Below are 19,425 nucleotides of genomic sequence, written 5' to 3'. Positions count from 1 at the left end.
TCCAGGGGGAGCAGCATGGTGCAGTACCGCCTCTATCCTCCAGGGGGAGCGGCTTGGTGCAGTACCGCCTGTGACCTCCAGGGGGAGCGGCTTGGTGCAGTACCGCCTCTATCCTCCAGGGGGAGCAGCATGGTGCAGTACCACCTCTAACCTCCAGGGGGAGCAGCTTGGTGCAGTACCGCCTCTATCCTCCAGGGGGAGCAGCATGGTGCAGTACCGCCTCTATCCTCCAGGGGGAGCAGCTTGTCATGGTGCAGTACCACCTCTATCCTCCCGGGGGAGCAGCAGCATGGTGCAGTACCGCCTCTATCCTCCAGGGGGAGCAGCTTGGTGCAGTACCGCCTCTATCCTCCAGGGGGAGCAGCATGGTGCAGTACCGCCTCTATCCTCCAGGGGGAGCAGCATGGTGCAGTACCGCCTCTATCCTCCAGGGGGAGCAGCATGGTGCAGTACCGCATCTATCCTCCAGGGGGAGCAGCATGGTGCAGTACCACCTCTATCCTCCAGGGGGAGCAGCTTGGTGCAGTACCGCCTCTATCCTCCAGGGGGAGCAGCATGGTGCAGTACCACCTCTATCCTCCAGGGGGAGCAGCTTGGTGCAGTACCGCCTCTATCCTCCAGGGGGAGCAGCATGGTGCAGTACCGCCTCTATCCTCCAGGGGGAGCAGCTTGTCATGGTGCAGTACCACCTCTATCCTCCAGGGGGAGCAGCATGGTGCAGTACCGCCTCTATCCTCCAGGGGGAGCAGCTTGGTGCAGTACCGCCTCTATCCTCCAGGGGGAGCGGCTTGGTGCAGTACCGCCTCTATCCTCCAGGGGGAGCAGCTTGGTGCAGTACCGCCTGTGACCTCCAGGGGGAGCAGCATGGTGCAGTACCGCCTCTATCCTCCAGGGGGAGCAGCTTGGTGCAGTACCGCCTCTATCCTCCAGGGGGAGCAGCATGGTGCAGTACCGCCTCTATCCTCCAGGGGGAGCAGCTTGTCATGGTGCAGTACCGCCTCTATCCTCCAGGGGGAGCAGCTTGTCATGGTGCAGTACCGCCTCTATCCTCCAGGGGGAGCAGCATGGTGCAGTACCGCCTCTATCCTCCAGGGGGAGCAGCATGGTGCAGTACCGCCTCTATCCTCCAGGGGGAGCAGCATGGTGCAGTACCGCCTCTATCCTCCAGGGGGAGCAGCTTGTCATGGTGCAGTACCACCTCTATCCTCCAGGGGGAGCAGCATGGTGCAGTACCGCCTCTATCCTCCAGGGGGAGCGGCATGGTGCAGTACCGCCTCTATCCTCCAGGGGGAGCAGCATCGTGCAGTACCGCCTCTATCCTCCAGGGGGAGCAGCTTCGTGCAGTACCGCCTGTGACCTCCAGGGGGAGCAGCTTGGTGCAGTACCACCTCTATCCTCCAGGGGGAGCAGCTTGGTGCAGTACCGCCTGTGACCTCCAGGGGGAGCGGCTCGTCCCGCCGCAGCAGCCGGACTTGAAGCAGCAGCAGTCGGACTGAACTGAAGCGGCGCAGCGCGGCTGTGGCCCCCGCAGGAAGACTCACCAGAGGCGGCTGCTGCTCCGCGCTGACCCGCTGATCGGCTGCAGACAGAGTGGATGTTGTAGATGTTGGATGTTGTTGTGGATGTTGAGTCCAGAGCAGATTTAACCCGTTAACCTCCTCCTCTCCGCTCTGCTCCACCCGCCGCTTCGCCCCAGCCCAGAGGCGCCATGACGGAGCCCGCGGTGGCCGACACCCGGCGGCTGAACTCGAAGCCGCAGGACCTGACGGACGCCTACGGCCCCCCCAGCAACTTCCTGGAGATCGACGTCTACGACCCGCAGGTGGTCGGCGTGGGCCGCAACCGCTACACCACCTACGAAGTCCGCATGAGGGTGAGAAGAGAGAGAAGAGAGGGTCTGGTGGTTGTTGTTGTTGCTAACTGAGGCTAGGCTAGGCTAGGCTACCGTTAGCTTAGCGCGCCGTGACGTCAGCGGCGGCCGGCGGCAGCAGCTCTGTGGGCGGCGCCGGTCAAACCGGAGCTCCGGGGCTGAGCCGCGGCCTAGCGGCTAGCGGCTAGCTGAGCGGCTAGCTGAGCGGTTAGCTGAGCGGACAGCAGGAAGTTTACACAACTAACACAACAACATGAGATGGAAACACGTTAACACGCTAAAGAGGTTTAATATCTGTATGTTGACAGCTGACTGGACCGGGAGCAGAGACTCGGGAGGGAAAACAGGAGCTAACTGAAGCTAACAGGAGCTAACGGCTAACTGAAGCTAACGGCTAACTGAAGCTAACGGCTAACTCAGCAGAATAAACAGGATCTCATATTAAAACACAACCAACACGTTTCTCTGAAATGTTCCTCAACAACATAAAAGACCGTGAACCTGACGTGAAGGAGCTAAATGACTGTTTACAGTGTCTGTGTGTATTAAATAATAAACACACTGGTAATAATGATAATACTAATCAAAGTGCTGGTTCAGATTGACAGTTACACAGAAACTCCCTGACACAGCAAACTGCAGAGGTTTTCAGGAAGCTCAAGGAACTAAGACTGTAATTGCGTAATTATCCTTTACAGCTTCACTTGTGTTGATTTGGACGCTCACTGTAAAAACCAGACACACACAACATTACCACATAGAGACTGACTCTAACTCTGACTCAGACAGCTGAGACAGGGCAAGTCAATTATTCTTCTACTTCCACATGTGCAACCAGGAAATGTACCTTTTATTATGAACAGAGAAAAACCATGGATACCTGAAGGAAGTTTGTCGTATTGTGGCTCATAACTGAATATGAAAAATATATGCAGCAGTAAATGATGTTTGTTTTGGAGGAGAGGAGACGCTGCAGCTTTGATAACAGTTAAACGTCATTTCTGTCACATACGAGGAAACACAATTTCACACCATACAACAATCACAGCTTAATATAAACGTATTTCATATCGGCTACTGCAATAATACACAAAAATATGCATTAAAACCTCAACAAAGAACTTAAAATGTCTAAATTCTAACCGTTTAAGACGAGGGCATGACGCCATGTTTTGATGTTGTGGTGACAACAAGTCAGAAAGTCGGAGCTCTGATATGATACCAGAGTTTCTGATCTGTAATTTCCGAGTTTGATGCCGTTCAATTCATTTTTTACAACTCGGAGCTCATTTTATTTTCTGACTTCTGAGTTCTTTGAACGCAGCATCAGTGTGTTGCTCCGTCTGAACCGGCTCAGACCGGATCAAACAGCTGAGGGTCGTTCATCAATAGAACTCATCAGTTATAAAGTCACACGTTACAGAGTTTGTCTCTTCATACGTATAAAGGTAAAGGTGCTTTATTTGTCTCATATACGTACGTATCGTGGCTGAGTTTGATGCTGTAAAGAGCTGATGATGAGTTTTCTGTTGTTGTTTCTGTGCAGACGAACCTCCCCATCTTCAAACTGAAGGACTCGTGTGTGAGGAGAAGATACAGCGACTTCGAGTGGCTAAAGAACGAGCTGGAGAGAGACAGTAAGGTGAGAGAGCTGCAGCTCCCTGATTGGGAGAAGTTTCAGAGTCCTCCGTGGCTTCTCTGAGTTACAGGGGGTCTCGGCGTAGCAGTGCATGTCCATATGACGGTTGCAAATGGATACCAACTGTCTTCGTAACAAAAAGACACACCAAAAAACATCCAGATACCTCCATGCTGCTCGTATGTAATGTCCCTCTGGTATTGAAGCCCCGACATGAGAAACTGTTCTGAAATAAATTAAATAAGTCTATATTTTAAGCTTGTTTGTAGCGGAAGCTTCTCGAAGCTCCTCTTCCTGGTCCGTCCAAATCTCGCGCGATTTGCTCCAGCGTCGGAGGGTGAGTAGATAGTGAGGGAAATTAGAATTTTGGGTGAACTATCCTTTTAACTGAAGCATTCCAGAGACTCAGTTCAACTCCAGTGTGGAGACATTAATGAGTCAGGTTCTCTGCTCTTACAGCAACAAGCATCAGCAAACAGATGACAGGTTATTTCTTAATAGTGTTAACAAAGTGCTTCATACAGAAGGTTTTCAGCTGAGGTTATTACTCCGGGGTGAATGAGGACTTCCATGTGCCTTCTCCTTTACCGCCGTTGTTTTCTTTTCTAGATAGTATAAATACTCGATAATTGAAAATTGCTCATCGTCAAAACGGCATTTACGACGATATGCACCGGCCACCTCTACGTTCGACTTGACGTGAATCGATACTCGGTACTTTGGTGGGGGTTCGGTCGGTGCCAATAAAAGAACTGAACTCGGTTCACACACACTAATACATCCCAGTGTTTCCTCTGGGATGTATTAGGGAGTGGCAGAGCGCCCCCCCCCCCCCCCCCAGTTTCTACCAAATCAACATCTGTTTTTCTTCCTTTTTTTACTGCAACATACGGTTCACGTCATGATAACGTCTGTATTTAACCACCGTATGTCTTTTTTTGACACTTCAAGAGACTTTTGGTTAGGTTACCATGGTTACGTCATGGCTCGTTCTGCTGTCAGACACACGCACACACACGTTTATATTACTGCGCGATGTCCTGTTAAACTGATGGGCTACAGTCACCTAATGATCATCAGCCCAGTGGACTCAGACACTCAGTTTCTTTTTTTTTTTTTTGCTTTTCCACTAGCACTCAAGCGCGACGTCCGACACGAGAATCAAACCCACTAATTTTAAAAACACAGCGGCAGCAGCAGCCGCTGATCTGAACTGAGACTGTTGTTGTTCTGTCACTGAGTGAAAACACACTGAATGGCGGGCCGCCACTGCTAAATGGATGTAGAGGAAACGCTGCACCCAGCTGCTCCTCTTCTGCTATTCATCTGTTCTTCATCTGCTCCTGATGCTGTGATGATAAGACTTCTCTGACCTCTGACCTCTGACCTCTGACCCTCAGATTGTAGTTCCTCCTCTTCCGGGCAAAGCCCTGAAGAGACAGCTGCCGTTCCGCGGAGACGAAGGTCTGTTCGAGGAGTCGTTCATCGAGGAGCGGCGATCGGGTCTGGAGCAGTTCATCAACAGGTACAAGTTCAGTCAAAACTCAGAGTTCAGAGGAAACACAGATAACAAACGTAGAAATGACTAAACGTTTGAAGTTGTGTTGAAAGAAGTCACTGATCCGAACCTGAACTGCTGCTGCGTTCACGACGACTCGGAGGAAACTGAGAAGTCTGAACTGTCTGAGTTCCACGTCTCAGAGTTCAGGCTGGTTCATTCAGTCTGGTGGTTGATCACTACAAACATCTACAGCAGTTTGTGTCGAGCTGCAACTAACGACCAGTCTGGTTGTCGACTCATCTATCCACTATGGTTTTGATTAGTCGACTAGTCACCATTATTTTGGCCTTTGGTTTTACCTCTTCTTCTCAGAGCAAAGTAAAAACCCATGAAACATGTTTTAGTAACATAACTGTTTTAATGGAACACAAAGTAATGAAATAATACAATATTAAAGTCAGAGTTTCCCCCTGGTGGCACGGTGGCGGTGGCCCAGCGGCCACCAGACGTGGTTATAGTGACGGAGCCAGACCCTCGCCACTCTGAGCCGGTCCACCGACCGATGGACCGATGGCAGACTGGTTCATAGGAAGAGAGGGCAGGCCGGTCTAACAGCAGGGGAAAGGGGGGGTAAAACCCCTATAGTCACAGCAGTAGGTTGATCTCCTTTAATTATCGGTGCATGTTGTTTTGAGATGGGCGGGGCAGAGACGTGAGCTGCAGTGAACGGTCCAGGTCCCCTGTCCCTCATCAAACTCATCAAATACACAATCCAACAACTCCACAACGCTCTGGTGGACAAGTTGTGAGCTGCACATTCACCACGCTATGAGATAATAACACAACGTTACCACACAGAGTTGTTTTAGAGGGAAATACAGCCGGAACTACATTCAGGACACGGCTGCTGCTGGGCGGAGGGATTTCAGGAGAGAAATTAGAGTATTTGCTTCTTCATGTGTCGTAATGTTACATCATCATTTCCTAGCGTGGTGAATGTGCAGGTCACAACTTGTCCACTCTGAGATGAAACCTGAACGTCCAACCTGTAACTTCTGAGTTTGACGCCGTTCGATTCATTTTTCACTTCAACTCAGAGCTCAGAGCTCGTTTCTCCGAGTCGTCCTGAACGCAGCATCAACCTGCATGTAAACCTGAACCTTCGTCAGCTGACCAGTCACAGCTCCTCACACAGCGGCTTTACTCTGTGTGTGTGTGTGTGTGTGTGTGTGTGTCTGTGTGTGTGTGTAGAATTGCAGGTCACCCTCTGGCCCAGAACGAGCGCTGTCTCCACATGTTTCTTCAGGAGGAAAGCATCGACCGGAACTACATTCCTGGAAAAGTACGACTCATGTTGTAATGTTTCAGTGGGCTGTGGCATGGGAGGGGTTAACCTGTGGGCGACCGAGGCTGCTCTCTGTTCTCTCTCTCTCTCTCTCTCTCTCTGTAGACTTGGAGTGGGGGGGGGGGGCGATACGGCAAAAATATCATATCACGGTTTTTGAGAAACAACATAACGATCTCGATTTTATCACAATCTTAAATCTAAAATTGAAAACCGGACAATTTAGGTCAAAGAGCCTTTCTGAACAGATTTTAATGGGCTCTATGCACAGCTCCACTACTTCCTGAACTTAAAGCAGCTCTTTTATTTCCTGCCTTACATTATTAGACAAACTGATTAATCCAGGTGTGTCTGAGTAGTCACAAGTAGTAGTAGTAATTTATTTGTCCCCGTAGGGAAATTGAGTTGCAGCAGATCACTTGACATTTCATCTAATAAAACAACAACACAGATAAAAACACAGTACAACTTTCACACAGATTAACACTCGTCATTAACACTCATCATCAGCAGTGTTGGTAATAACGGCGTTAGAGTATAACGGCATTACTAAGGGCGTTATATTTTTCAGTAACGAGTAATCTAATTGATTACTTTTCCCATCGTTACAACGCCGTTGCCGTTACTGAGAATGTGAAGTGGCGCGTTACTACAGTTCGGTTGAATGAAACGCACGGTGGTTTCGGCCACACGTCAGCTGCCTCAGGTCAGGGCATGACGGCGAGCTAAAGGTAACGTAGCTAACGCAGCATCCCAGACCCATCAGCTGTGCGCCAGTGCAGCCCCTGGGACACAGCTCGAGGGTCACAGCGAGACACACAAGCACCCACTCCACCCGAGCAGCAGCAGCGGTATGAATCCGACAGACAGACGGACTCCAATTATGACATCAGTCTACAGAAATGACGGATAGAGGGGAAAAGGCTTTATGCACAGCTCCACTGCTCCACAGCTCCACTGCTCCTGATTCCAGGTGTCTGACCATTGTTGTGACTACTGAGGTCAGAGTCACAGACACACCTGGATTAGGCTAATCAGTTTGTCCAATAATGCAAGACAGGAAATAAAGGAGCTGGTTTAAGTTCAGGAAGTAAGTGGAGCTGTGCATAAAGCCTATTCCATCAACCTTTATTTAGTGGGAGCATTGGAAAAAAACCACCAAAAAAAACGTTTTAAAGAAACGAAAAAGTTACTTTCTCAGTAACGCATTACTTTTTGGTTTAAGTAACTCAGTTACTAACTGAGTTACTTTTTAAATGAAGTAACTAGTAACTGTAACTAGTTACTATTTTTCATTAACTTGCACAACACTGATCATCAGTGAGTCAGTTTTATGTTTATCTCAGCCTTAACCTGGTCAGACCAGCTGAGCAGCTGTGAGCTGACCAACACTAACAGTGACTATCGATTATTATTAAGGGATTTAATGGCCTGGGGCACAAAAGAACATGTAGCTCTGTTTTTAGTAAACAGAGGGGGGCGATATCGTCGCCCGGATGGAAGAGGGTTAAATGAGTGGGCAAGGGGCCGGTGCCTTTGGTCACCTATAATATTCCTTGCCTTTTTCTCTATCCTATCTCTGTAGATGCCTTCCATACATGGCAGAGTGATGCGCAGCAATTTCCTAGATATGGTTATAATTTCTCTAACCCTCTTTTTCTGTGCCTCTGTGGGCATTGCCAAACCAGCAGGTAATACAAAAAGAAAGAATGCTTTCAATGAAGGAGCAGTAGAACATTTGAAGCATGGTCAGACACACCTGGATTCATCAGTTTGGGAGCTGCCTTTCAGAAATTCAGGAAGTAGTGGAGCTGTACATAGAGCCCTTCACGATTTAATATCGCCACATCGCCCACCCCTAACTCATCCTTCCTCCTCCTCCTCCTCTTCCTCCTCATCTGGAGCTGTTGATACTGTTGTAGATAATAATAACATCTATAATAACAGTAACGTTCCCGTGCGGTGACACTGTGTCTGGAGTCTCATCTCGTCTCCGTAGAGACCAGACCAGATCAGATCTAGTCTCTAACAGACGACGTCTCAGCTCTGGAGTTTCTTCTCCGTCCCTGTGATGATAATAATAATAATAATAATAATAATAATGATAATAATGATAACACTGAAGTGAATAAAGCAGAAGAACGTAGAAGAACGTGTGAATGTTTCACCTTCTGATCTGTTTCTCTTCTGTTTCTCCTCCAGGTATGAATGAAGTAAGTCTCCGTTCTCTCTGCTCTCTAACGATAACGATGCTGCTGAGGGAGGAGGGGGTCAGGGGTCAGAGGTCAGGGGTCAGGGGTCAAACTGTGAGGAGAAAAACATCACAAAGACTTGACAACAATCTGACACGGTCCTGGTTCAGTTCAGAATCAGAGTTCAGACTCTCATTATGGTCTGTTGGTCCGGGGGTAAGTTAACCAGAAAGCCACTTCCTGAGGCTTCTTAGTCCACCAGGACCAGAACCAGAACTAGACCAGGACCAGAACTAGACTAGAACTAGACCAGAACCAGGACCAGAACCAGAACCAGAACCAGAACCAGAACTAGACCAGAACTAGACCAGAACTAGACCAGGACCAGAACCAGACTAGAACTAGACCAGAACCAGGACCAGACCCAGAACCAGAACCAGAACTAGACCAGAACTTAGACCAGGACCAGAACTAGACTAGAACTAGACCAGACCCAGAACCAGAACCAGAACTAGACCAGAACTAGACCAGGACCAGAACTAGACCAGGACCAGAACCAGACTAGAACTAGACCAGAACCAGAACCAGAACCAGAACCAGACTAGAACTAGACCAGACCCAGACCTCCTCTTTCCAAACTAATGCTGATTGGCTGACATCGCACTAATCACCGGCTGCATGGCGACACGCTGTCTGTCTCTAACACTGCATGATGCTCTGGGCTCAGCTTGATGCACTGCATGCTGTAACTGTGTTTGAAGCTTCGTCGTTGACCCGTAACTGTGTTTGAAGCTTCGTCGTTGACCCGTAACTGTGTTTGAAGCTTCGTCGTTGACCCGTAACTGTGTCTGAAGCTTCAGCGTTGACCTCTAACTGTGTTTGAAGCTTCGTCGTTGACCCGTAACTGTGTTTGAAGCTTCGTCGTTGACCCGTAACTGTGTTTGAAGCTTCAGCGTTGACCCGTAACTGTGTTTGAAGCTTCAGCGTTGACCCGTAACTGTGTCTGAAGCTTCAGCGTTGACCCGTAACTGTGTTTGAAGCTTCAGCGTTGACCTGTAACTGTGTTTGAAGCTTCGGCGTTGAGTTAGAAGCTTCGGCGTTGACCCGTAACTGTGTTAGAAGCTTCGGCGTTGACCCGTAACTGTGTTTGAAGCTTCGTAGCTGTGTCTGAAGCTTCGGCGTTGACCCGTAACTGTGTTTGAAGCTTCAGCGTTGACCCCTAGCTGTGTTTGAAGCTTCGGCGTTGACCCGTAGCTGTGTCTGAAGCTTCGGCGTTGACCCGTAACTGTGTTTGAAGCTTCAGCGTTGACCCGTAACTGTGTTTGAAGCTTCAGCGTTGACCCGTAACTGTGTTTGAAGCTTCAGCGTTGACCCGTAACTGTGTTTGAAGCTTCAGCGTTGACCCGTAACTGTGTTTGAAGCTTCAGCGTTGACCCGTAACTGTGTCTGAAGCTTCGGCGTTGACCCGTAGCTGTGTCTGAAGCTTCGGCGTTGACCCGTAGCTGTGTCTGAAGCTTCGGCGTTGACCCGTAGCTGTGTCTGAAGCTTCAGCGTTGACCCGTAACTGTGTCTGAAGCTTCAGCGTTGACCTCTAACTGTGTCTGAAGCTTCAGCGTTGACCCGTAACTGTGTCTGAAGCTTCAGCGTTGACCTCTAACTGTGTCTGAAGCTTCAGCGTTGACCCGTAACTGTGTCTGAAGCTTCAGCGTTGACCCGTAACTGTGTCTGAAGCTTCGGCGTTGACCCGTAGCTGTGTCTGAAGCTTCGGCGTTGACCCGTAGCTGTGTCTGAAGCTTCGGCGTTGACCCGTAGCTGTGTTTGAAGCTTCGGCGTTGACCCGTAGCTGTGTCTGAAGCTTCAGCGTTGACCCGTAACTGTGTTTGAAGCTTCAGCGTTGACCCGTAACTGTGTTTGAAGCTTCAGCGTTGACCCGTAACTGTGTTTGAAGCTTCGGCGTTGACCCGTAACTGTGTTTGAAGCTTCAGCGTTGACCCGTAACTGTGTTTGAAGCTTCGGCGTTGACCCGTAACTGTGTTTGAAGCTTCGGCGTTGACCCGTAACTGTGTTTGAAGCTTCGGCGTTGACCCGTAACTGTGTCTGAAGCTTCAGCGTTGACCTCTAACTGTGTCTGAAGCTTCAGCGTTGACCCGTAACTGTGTCTGAAGCTTCGTCGTTGACCCGTAACTGTGTTTGAAGCTTCGGCGTTGACCCGTAACTGTGTCTGAAGCTTCAGCGTTGACCCGTAGCTGTGTTTGAAGCTTCAGCGTTAACCTCTAACTGTGTTTGAAGCTTCAGCGTTTGAAGCTTCAGCGTTGACCTGTAACTGTGTTTGAAGCTTCAGTGTTTGAAGCTTCAGCGTTTGAAGCTTCAGCGTTGACCTGTAACTGTGTTTGAAGCTTCAGCGTTGACCCGTAACTGTGTTTGAAGCTTCAGCGTTGACCTGTAACTGTGTTTGAAGCTTCAGCGTTGACCTCTAACTATCGTTTGTGTCCCAGACTTCCTGACGCTGCTCCTGCTCCTCCACATTTATTTCTACGTCACCTCATTCCGAAGCCGGTGGAAAGAGTCCGAACTGATCAGTAGGAAAAACACACAACTGTTGCTCTGGACGACGACGACAACCAGAGATCAATGTATAAAACCTTTGGTGTTGTGTCTTCATTCAGCCATTCCACTTCTACTGTCTGTATGTGCATTATGATTGATTTAATCAGAGAAAAAGAAAACCTTCCATATATTCTGTCTGTCTTTTTATTATAATTATAACTAGATTTATTTCTTTTCTTTTCTTTTTTTACAACAATGATGGTTCTGTCTGTTTCTTCTGAATGTCTTTTTAATCGATCATGTTAAGAAAGTTGCTCGTTTCTTTTGCTTCGGTCCATGTTTTGCTGGCAGAGACGTGATTTTGACGATAACCTCCCAAAATCGAGCAACATGTAGCAACGAGACAGCGAGGCGTCGTCCGGTCGGTCGGTCGCGTCCCGAGACCGACGGGCTGAACAGTGTGTCGTTAAATCAGCTGTTAGGGGAAAACATCCATATCTCAGCACTGTGACTAAAGGTTCATTATATGAACAACTCCCATTGTTCAGCATCTGGTCCCTTCATCTAAAATGAGGATTATTCTGCGCTTGTTTTCAGCCATGTTATTCTTTCTATCAATATTATTGTGAAATGTATTAATACATGTTATCATCGCAGTTCCACTACGCTGACGAGGAACGTCCTTGTTAATTCTGTCCTCCAATTAAAGTTTCCTGCTGCCTGCAGCCGCGTCCAGTCTGTTCCTTCAACTTCAAACTTCAAAAAACTTTATTAATCCCACCAGGGGCACTTGATTTCAGCAGCTTGCACAGTCCAAAAAAACACAGTACACACAATAAATACATATAAACAGGGTATCCGCGGGGTCTTGAAAAGTATTAAAAGGTGATAAATCAATTTTGGGAAAATTAAGACCCTTAAAAAGTATTAAAAAGTCTTTTCATGACATTATAAAGTCTTAAATTTTGAAGGTATTTTTTCTGAATTCGCTGTCCAAGAGTTTGAGTCCTAAAAAACATTGTGTAAGTGTGTGAATGTATTCATTTTATTAAAGAACAAAGATGAACCGGTTCATGAAAAAAGAAAAGAAGATTGTTGTTTTGGTTTTTTGAAAGTGGAGCAATGTTTTGGGGTTTTTTTTATTATAAACTTTTATAACTTTTATTTATTATCCTAGCCTATGTTGATTCCTGTTGTATCATAGTGGTCTAAAGTCTTTATCACAAACTAGAACTGTTAAGTTAAAAGTGTCACTGACGTACAGTAAATGGTTACAGCTTGAAGTGGTGGTGAGGTATTGAAAAATATTGAGAAGGTCTTGAAAAAGTCTTAAAAAGGTTTTAGAATTAACTTAAATATTCTTGTATAAACCCTGATAAAAGATAAGGTAAATAAATAGAATAGGATGCCAAGGGTACAGTGTTGTCAAAGATCAGTTGAATGAGTGAATAAATACATAAGTTGCACATGTTTGACCAATAAAATGTGCATGGTCAGAGGAATAAAATCATTATAAAGAATTTAAGAGGCGAATAGCAGAGGGGATAAAAGGTTTTAAAAAGCGGTTTGTCTTGCAGACAGGTGAAACATAGCGACGACAGTTCCTGAGTCTTTTCAGCTTCACAGGAGAAAATGAAACGAAATGAGAGAAAGTCGAGTTGAGTCGAAGCTGCGATTAGAGAGTCACACTGAGGATCAGAGTCACGGGAGCGGGATGAAGCTGCTGATTGGCAGATGACCTAATTCAACACCGAAATGTAAAAGAACAGGAAGTAGAAACGAGTTACAGTAACCGACATGAACTCAGGTAGCTTTGGTTTTTCTTTTTTAACTTTATTGCCTTTGCACATTAACAGGCAATTAACATCACAAAGGAAAACAAATCAACACATCTTGAGATCGGGTCTCATCTGTCACACAAATAGCACTTTAAAGGGTATTGCACATATTTTATCTGGTTCTGTATTCCACAAAAAAAGGGATATTTTAGATAGTAATAGTGTATAAGAGTCTTAAGCGATATAATGGGTAACTGGGGTCCTGCACCTTCTCATAAAAACAGCTACTTTTAGCTGTAACTGGGCCGTCAGTCATATATTCCATCATGTAGACATGTTTTACTTTCTGTAACCACTGAGGGATCATGGGGGGGGTCAGTCTTCATCCAAGTTATAGTCATCATTTTTCTTGCTATCATCAACAAAATGTGTAATATATAACATTGTTCTGTGGTGAACAGGAAACACATCTAATAAAAAATAACAAAGAGTCCATTGGAAGTTCCACTGCCAAAATCTTTTCCATTTCTTTGACATTTTTCCAAAAAGTTTGTACTTTCAGGCAGTTCAATGCCACAGTTCGTCCAGCGTTTGTTGCTGATTGTTCTTGGAGACGAAGGTCATCAGTGTCTGCTTTATTTTACTTTTCCTGTGTGAAACATTGGTTATAGTGGCCTCTTTTGAACTATTTGGAAATAAAAATATATAGAAATACAGCAAAAAAAAAAATCTACTTCATTATAAAGATTTTTTGCACATGAGAATAACTCATGTATAACTCACTCGACTCCGTTGTTTGATTGACAGGCGATCGATGCCGTGCGGCAAATGCCAGGTTGGGTTAAACCATCTGGTGTGGGGGAGACTCAGGTTTTTTTTTAATGGATTTTGGAATTTACATATTTTTTAATATATATATTTCAAATCTCACGTACCTCCTGGAGTGCCTTCACATACCCCCAGGGGTACGCGTACCCCCATTTGAGAAACACTGCCTTATGGCATCTGGAACATACGTTTTCCCAAGAGTCATCATCTATTATTGTATAGCTTTGGTTTTTCAATGTGTATAATAATAGTTTATAATTATTTATAGTGTCAGATAAAGGTCAAATATTACAAACAGTACTAACAGTTTGGCAACTGTTTTATAACTCGTGATCGTTTCAGTTTCTTTTTCAACCAGACGCTTTTTATTTCCACCTTTTCAATGAGATGGAAACCTTTGATCTAAAAAAAACAGATCAATACAATTTATGGGCAAAAATATTCATTGATCCATTGAGAGAATAAATATATAAATATATATATAATTAATAATATAATTGAAGATGTGAATCCTTTATTGGTTCCACAGTGGGGAAGTTCACCAGGTTGCAGCAGCGGACAACAGCAACGGAACGTAACTCAGATCATAAATAGTTGTGAAAAGAAAGATTTATATTTATTATTTTATTCATATTTATTTTTTTATTTTTTTTAAATTGATGAAAACGGCCGTGTTTTTGTTTTTAGGTGTCTTGGTCATATCAGATTATACTTATAATTTGTTTATTACAAAATGTAGACTGAAACATTCATGTAGAAAACTGTTTAGTTTTTATTTTACTTGCCTATGTGTTAATGTTTATCCGTAAAGGATCCTCAATGATGCTATTAACGTGGGTGATCTATAAATGTCCTTAAATGATTGAAAACACCACACTGCTCATTCACCAACAATGCAGAGATGTCAGTTCTTTATTCCTCCACCAGGAGGCGCTGCCATTGGACCGATGCTGTCACTACTCTCTGTTACAGCTCTAGCTCCGCCCACCTGCAGCTCTGGAGCTCATAGCTTTCTACTAGTTTATTCTATAGATCAATAAACAGCAGAGAGAGTTATTATGGTCTGTAGACTTTGTTCTTCATCTGACAAACAAGAAGATTCAGCAGCAACGAAACAACTTCCAGCTGAGTGAGAAACGGTTCAGCTGGTTCTGGTTCTGGTTCTGGTTCAGCAGCAACACTGGCTCTTTGTGTTTCATTCAACATGAATCTTAAATTCCTCTAATCTCTCTCTCTCTCTCGTTCTCTCTCGTTGTCGTTCACCCTCAGGAAATGCAGGGATTAGGGAACGGGCCGCGGGGAATTCTGCCACAGGTGGATTAGAGTTGTCCCAGAATAGTGATCTTGTGATGTAGACCTTGACCTGCCGGTGATCCACATTAGACCGAACCGTAACGAACCGTAAGACGACACGTTAACTCTGACGCTGCCAGAAACCACAGGCAAAGATTCATTTAGGAGTTTTAAAACTCTGTTATTAAACTAATAAACTAAACTAAACTAAACTAAACTAAACTAAACTGTCCTCACAGCATCAAGTCAACTCAGAGTTTATTCATATAACACGTCATTATGTGACAGGCACAGACTCAATGTGCTTAACAATAAGAGTGAAACCACACAAGATACAGAACATGCACATATGACATATGAGCAGGGTTTCCACGGGTCATTAAAAAGCATTCAAAGTAATTCAATATACTGTATTTTGCTGAAATTAAGGCCTTAAATGGCAGTAAAAGGAATTAAATTCGATTCTCAAAGGCATTAAAAACTTGATTGATTCATACAGTGAGGTTTTGATATCATTACATCCCTATAGAGCACAAAGAGCAGAGAAATAGGGGGATTATACAGTTAATCTACAGTAAAATTAAACATGGGTGAAGAAATGGAGAATTTTCTAAATTAATATTTTTAGGTGGCAGGCTTAAAAATCGGTGATAGGCCAGAAAATTGCAGTTGGTGCTCCTTTATTGGTGTGATAAACCAGCAGAACCAAGTAACTGGGTGTGTGTATGTGTATATAGGTAAGTGTATGTACGCACACGTTTAGTATTTGCAGTCACGGGCATTAAAATGTTTGAAATGACATTAAAAAGGGGATTAAAAAGCATTAAATTAGATCTGCTGGTACCTGCAGAAACCCTGTATGAAAAAACATAAAAAAGATAGATATCAGACTTATTTACTATACTTATTATACTTACTTACCAATATTTTTTGTTAAACCTCTGGCCGCAGCATTTTGAATGAGCTGGAGTTTATTTAAAGTCTGTTTTGTCAAACCATAGCTGGTTTGAGTGTGTTGCAGTCAAGACGGCGAGAGATGAAAGCATGAAGCAGCTCTTCACAGTCTGAAGGAGATAAAGAATTATAAAGGATTATTTCTGATATGTTTCTGAGGTGGTTAAAGGTAAAGTCTGCTCTGGTGTCGTCAGACGTCTGTTTCTAGACGTTAACACCTGCATCTGAAACGACACCGAGGGTTTTCTAGAAACCAGAGGACATGCTGCCCTCGACTCACGAGACGGATTCAAGATTCAAGATTCAAGACTACTTTATTAATCCCTTAAAGGGCAATTCCATTCGGTGGCTCGCACACACACATAACAGCATTAACAGCACAAACACACACATAACATAACATAACATAACATAACAGAGAAACCAGGGAAGAAAGAGAGTTGGCAGCTGTGTGCAAAGTCTGCTAGTTGCATGTAAGAAAATGAATAAATACATCATTAAAAATGGGAATTATAATAAATATCACCATTAAAAAGTAGCTACATCTCTAAGTCTCTGGGTAAAAAAAAAAGAAAAATTTCAGTTAAAGAATTCACATAGTTTTGTTCAGCAGTCGGACAGCAGACAGACGGTTTCATTCATTCATTTATTCACTTCACCGTCTCTACAAGCTGCTGCAACAGAACAAGTTCATTTTATTTCTATATCACAGTTAAAAAGACCTGTGACAGTCGTCCAAAGAGCTTCACAGAGCAGAGACAGAAACAAGAAGACATGCTGCGTACCATCACACATTCTCACACACAGATTTATGTACATATACATATACGGACATATGCGCATACATACACATACACATAGGCAAATGTGCACAGCTGCAGTATTCATGGACAACAGTCAGTGCACATACAGTCCAGGCCAAAAGTTTGGACACACCTTCTCCTTCAGTGTGTTTCCTTTATTCTCACTGAAGGCACCAAAACTATGAATGAACACATGTGGAATTAAAGTGAAATTCCGGCGTAAGTGTAAACCATGGTCAAACACACCGTAACACCGAGTTAGACCCCCCCTCGAGAGATCAATTTGCCCGACCGCTACATTCACGAGATCCACCAACTTCAGCAAATACCGCAATATCGCCACACACGGCGCTGTCCGGATCCACTGTCTGACCGCAACCAAAACGCCACCATTTGCCCAAAATAATGCTCAGAACTGCACCAAATGTCATCAATAGTACACACAGGGTCCCAGCACGTAGTACGAGTTGTCAAACATCTGCTAGCTTTGCCTGTTTTCTTTAGCAAGGAGATGCAACTCAACTCACCTACTTCTCCTCCTGGAGCGGCTTGTTGGTGAGGAAGACCTGACGAGTCGATCACCGAGTGCACCGGAGTTCCGCAGCTCAATCAACAATTACCTCATGGAAATACAATCAGAGTTTTTTTTTTTTTTTATCTTGCATATCACTTTATAACTATTATTATCGAGTGCTGGCCACGATATAGGCGCAAATGAGCATTTTTAAGAGCTGCGGAACTCCGGTGCACTCGGTGATCGACTCGTCAGGTCTTCCTCACCAACAAGCCGCTCCAGGAGGAGAAGTAGGTGAGTTGAGTTGCATCTCCTTGCTAAAGAAAACAGGCAAAGCTAGCAGATGTTTGACAACTCGTACTACGTGCTGGGACCCTGTGTGTACTATTGATGACATTTGGTGCAGTTCTGAGCATTATTTTGGGCAAATGGTGGCGTTTTGGTTGCGGTCAGACAGTGGATCCGGACAGCGCCGTGTGTGGCGATATTGCGGTATTTGCTGAAGTTGGTGGATCTCGTGAATGTAGCGGTCGGGCAAATTGATCTCTCGAGGGGGGGTCTAACTCGGTGTTACGGTGTGTTTGACCATGGTTTACACTTACGCCGGAATTTCACTTTAACAAAAAAAAAAGTGTGAAATAACTGAAAACACGTTTTCTTTTCTTCTTAGTCTTCTCTTTCTTCTTTTATTCTTCCTCTCCTTCTTCCTCCTCCTCCTCTATCTCTGCCCCCACCAGTTCTAGTTTCTTCAGAGTAGCCCCCCCCCCCCTTTGCTCTGATTACTGCTTTGCACACTCTTGGCTTCTCTTGATGAGCTTCAAGAGGTGAACCTGACCTGAACATGGTTTTCACTTCACAGGTGGTGTTGCCTTGTCAGGTTCATTAGTGGAATTTCACTGAGAATCTACAATGTAAATAGTCATGAAAATAAAGGAAATGCATCGAGTGTGTCTGAACTGTTGACCTGTACTGTATGTATAATAAATAAATAAATAAATATATACATTTGTGTTATTTCTTGTCAAAATGTCTAATTTCTAGTCAAAACTAAACTCTTTTCACTTAAAATGAGACTCATCACCTAAAAATGATTTTTTTCAATAATTTTCATTTGTTTCAAACTAATTTTCACTTGAAATAAGTAGAAAAATCTGCCAGTGAAAGCAAGTTTTTTGTGTTTGTCATAAGAAAGAAAAACTTGCTCCACTGTCAGATTTTTCTACTTATTTCAAGTGAAAATCTGCTTGAAAGAAGTAAAAAGTGTCTAAAAACAAGCTACTTTTCATGTGATGAGTCTTATTTTAAGTACAATGAGATTGTTTCGACTGGAAATAAGACAAATGTTCTTGGTAAGAGTTTGGGTTTTTGCAGTGTTGATGCCTTCAGTTTGAATCTACAATGTAGAAAGTAAAGAAACACCAGTGAGTGAGACGGTGGGTCCAAACTTTTAGCCTATGTATAAACACAGAGCTTGTTGGTGTTGCCTTGTCAGGTTCATTAGTGGAATTTCAGTCAGAATCTACAATGTAAATAGTCATGAAAATAAAGGAAATGCATTGAGTGTGTCCAGACTTTTGACCTGTACTGTAGATATTTAAACAAAACTAGCCAGGATTAGAAGTCCTTATGGACCCGAAGGCCAAGGAGAAAAGGTGTGTTATTAAAGCAGATTTAACCCTCTCCATGTCTAACATCATCGTCCCTGTAAATGAGGGAAACCTCAGTGACCAACGAGTTAAAATAAAGGTTTAAATAAATAAAATAACATGTCTAACATGTAGTGGCTGTTCCATCGTCTGGGAGCAGCAGCAGAGAAGGAGCGATCGCTAACAGAATAAAAGAAGTGAAGTGATGAAGTTCACAGCGACTCTGGGATTCGAGCCGCGACCCCCCGACCTCGTCGCCACGGAGCGACAGTGACCTACAAAACCACAGAGGGCTTTGATGTGCCGGCCGGGTCGCCGCGGTGACGAGCGCGGGCAGACAGACCCAGATTAGCGGCTGTTGTCTTAGCGCCAGCGTTGTGTTTTTACTGAGGCGCTGCGTCGCCGCGGGTGATGAAGTGGAAGTGAATCGAAAGAGCGTCGCAAAGCAGAGCGGCTGGGCAGGGACAAAAGGTGAGACGGGCCGTCGCTATGGAAACACCAGAGAGACTGGGCAG

The 19,425-nt window shown here is 44.9% G+C and overlaps 1 protein-coding gene across 1 annotated transcript; it reads left to right on the top strand.

Moving 5' to 3' along the window:
• The first annotated feature begins 1,467 nt into the window (after positions 1-1,467).
• snx12 (sorting nexin 12) lies at positions 1,468-11,819 on the top strand. Its single transcript, XM_085796956.1, has 5 exons — positions 1,468-1,873; positions 3,417-3,512; positions 4,910-5,034; positions 6,262-6,363; positions 11,043-11,819. The coding sequence occupies exons 1-5, from the start codon at positions 1,709-1,711 to the stop codon at positions 11,128-11,130; spliced, it is 576 nt and encodes a 191-aa protein (XP_085653082.1). The 5' UTR covers positions 1,468-1,708; the 3' UTR covers positions 11,131-11,819.
• Positions 11,820-19,425: the final 7,606 nt, after the last annotated feature.

The sequence above is a fragment of the Trachurus japonicus genome, chromosome 14, assembly GCF_045865225.1.
Source record: "Trachurus japonicus isolate A0001 chromosome 14, Traja_1.0".
Taxonomy (NCBI): Eukaryota; Metazoa; Chordata; class Actinopteri; order Carangiformes; family Carangidae; genus Trachurus; species Trachurus japonicus.
This window is presented reverse-complemented; position numbering and strand designations above follow the sequence as displayed.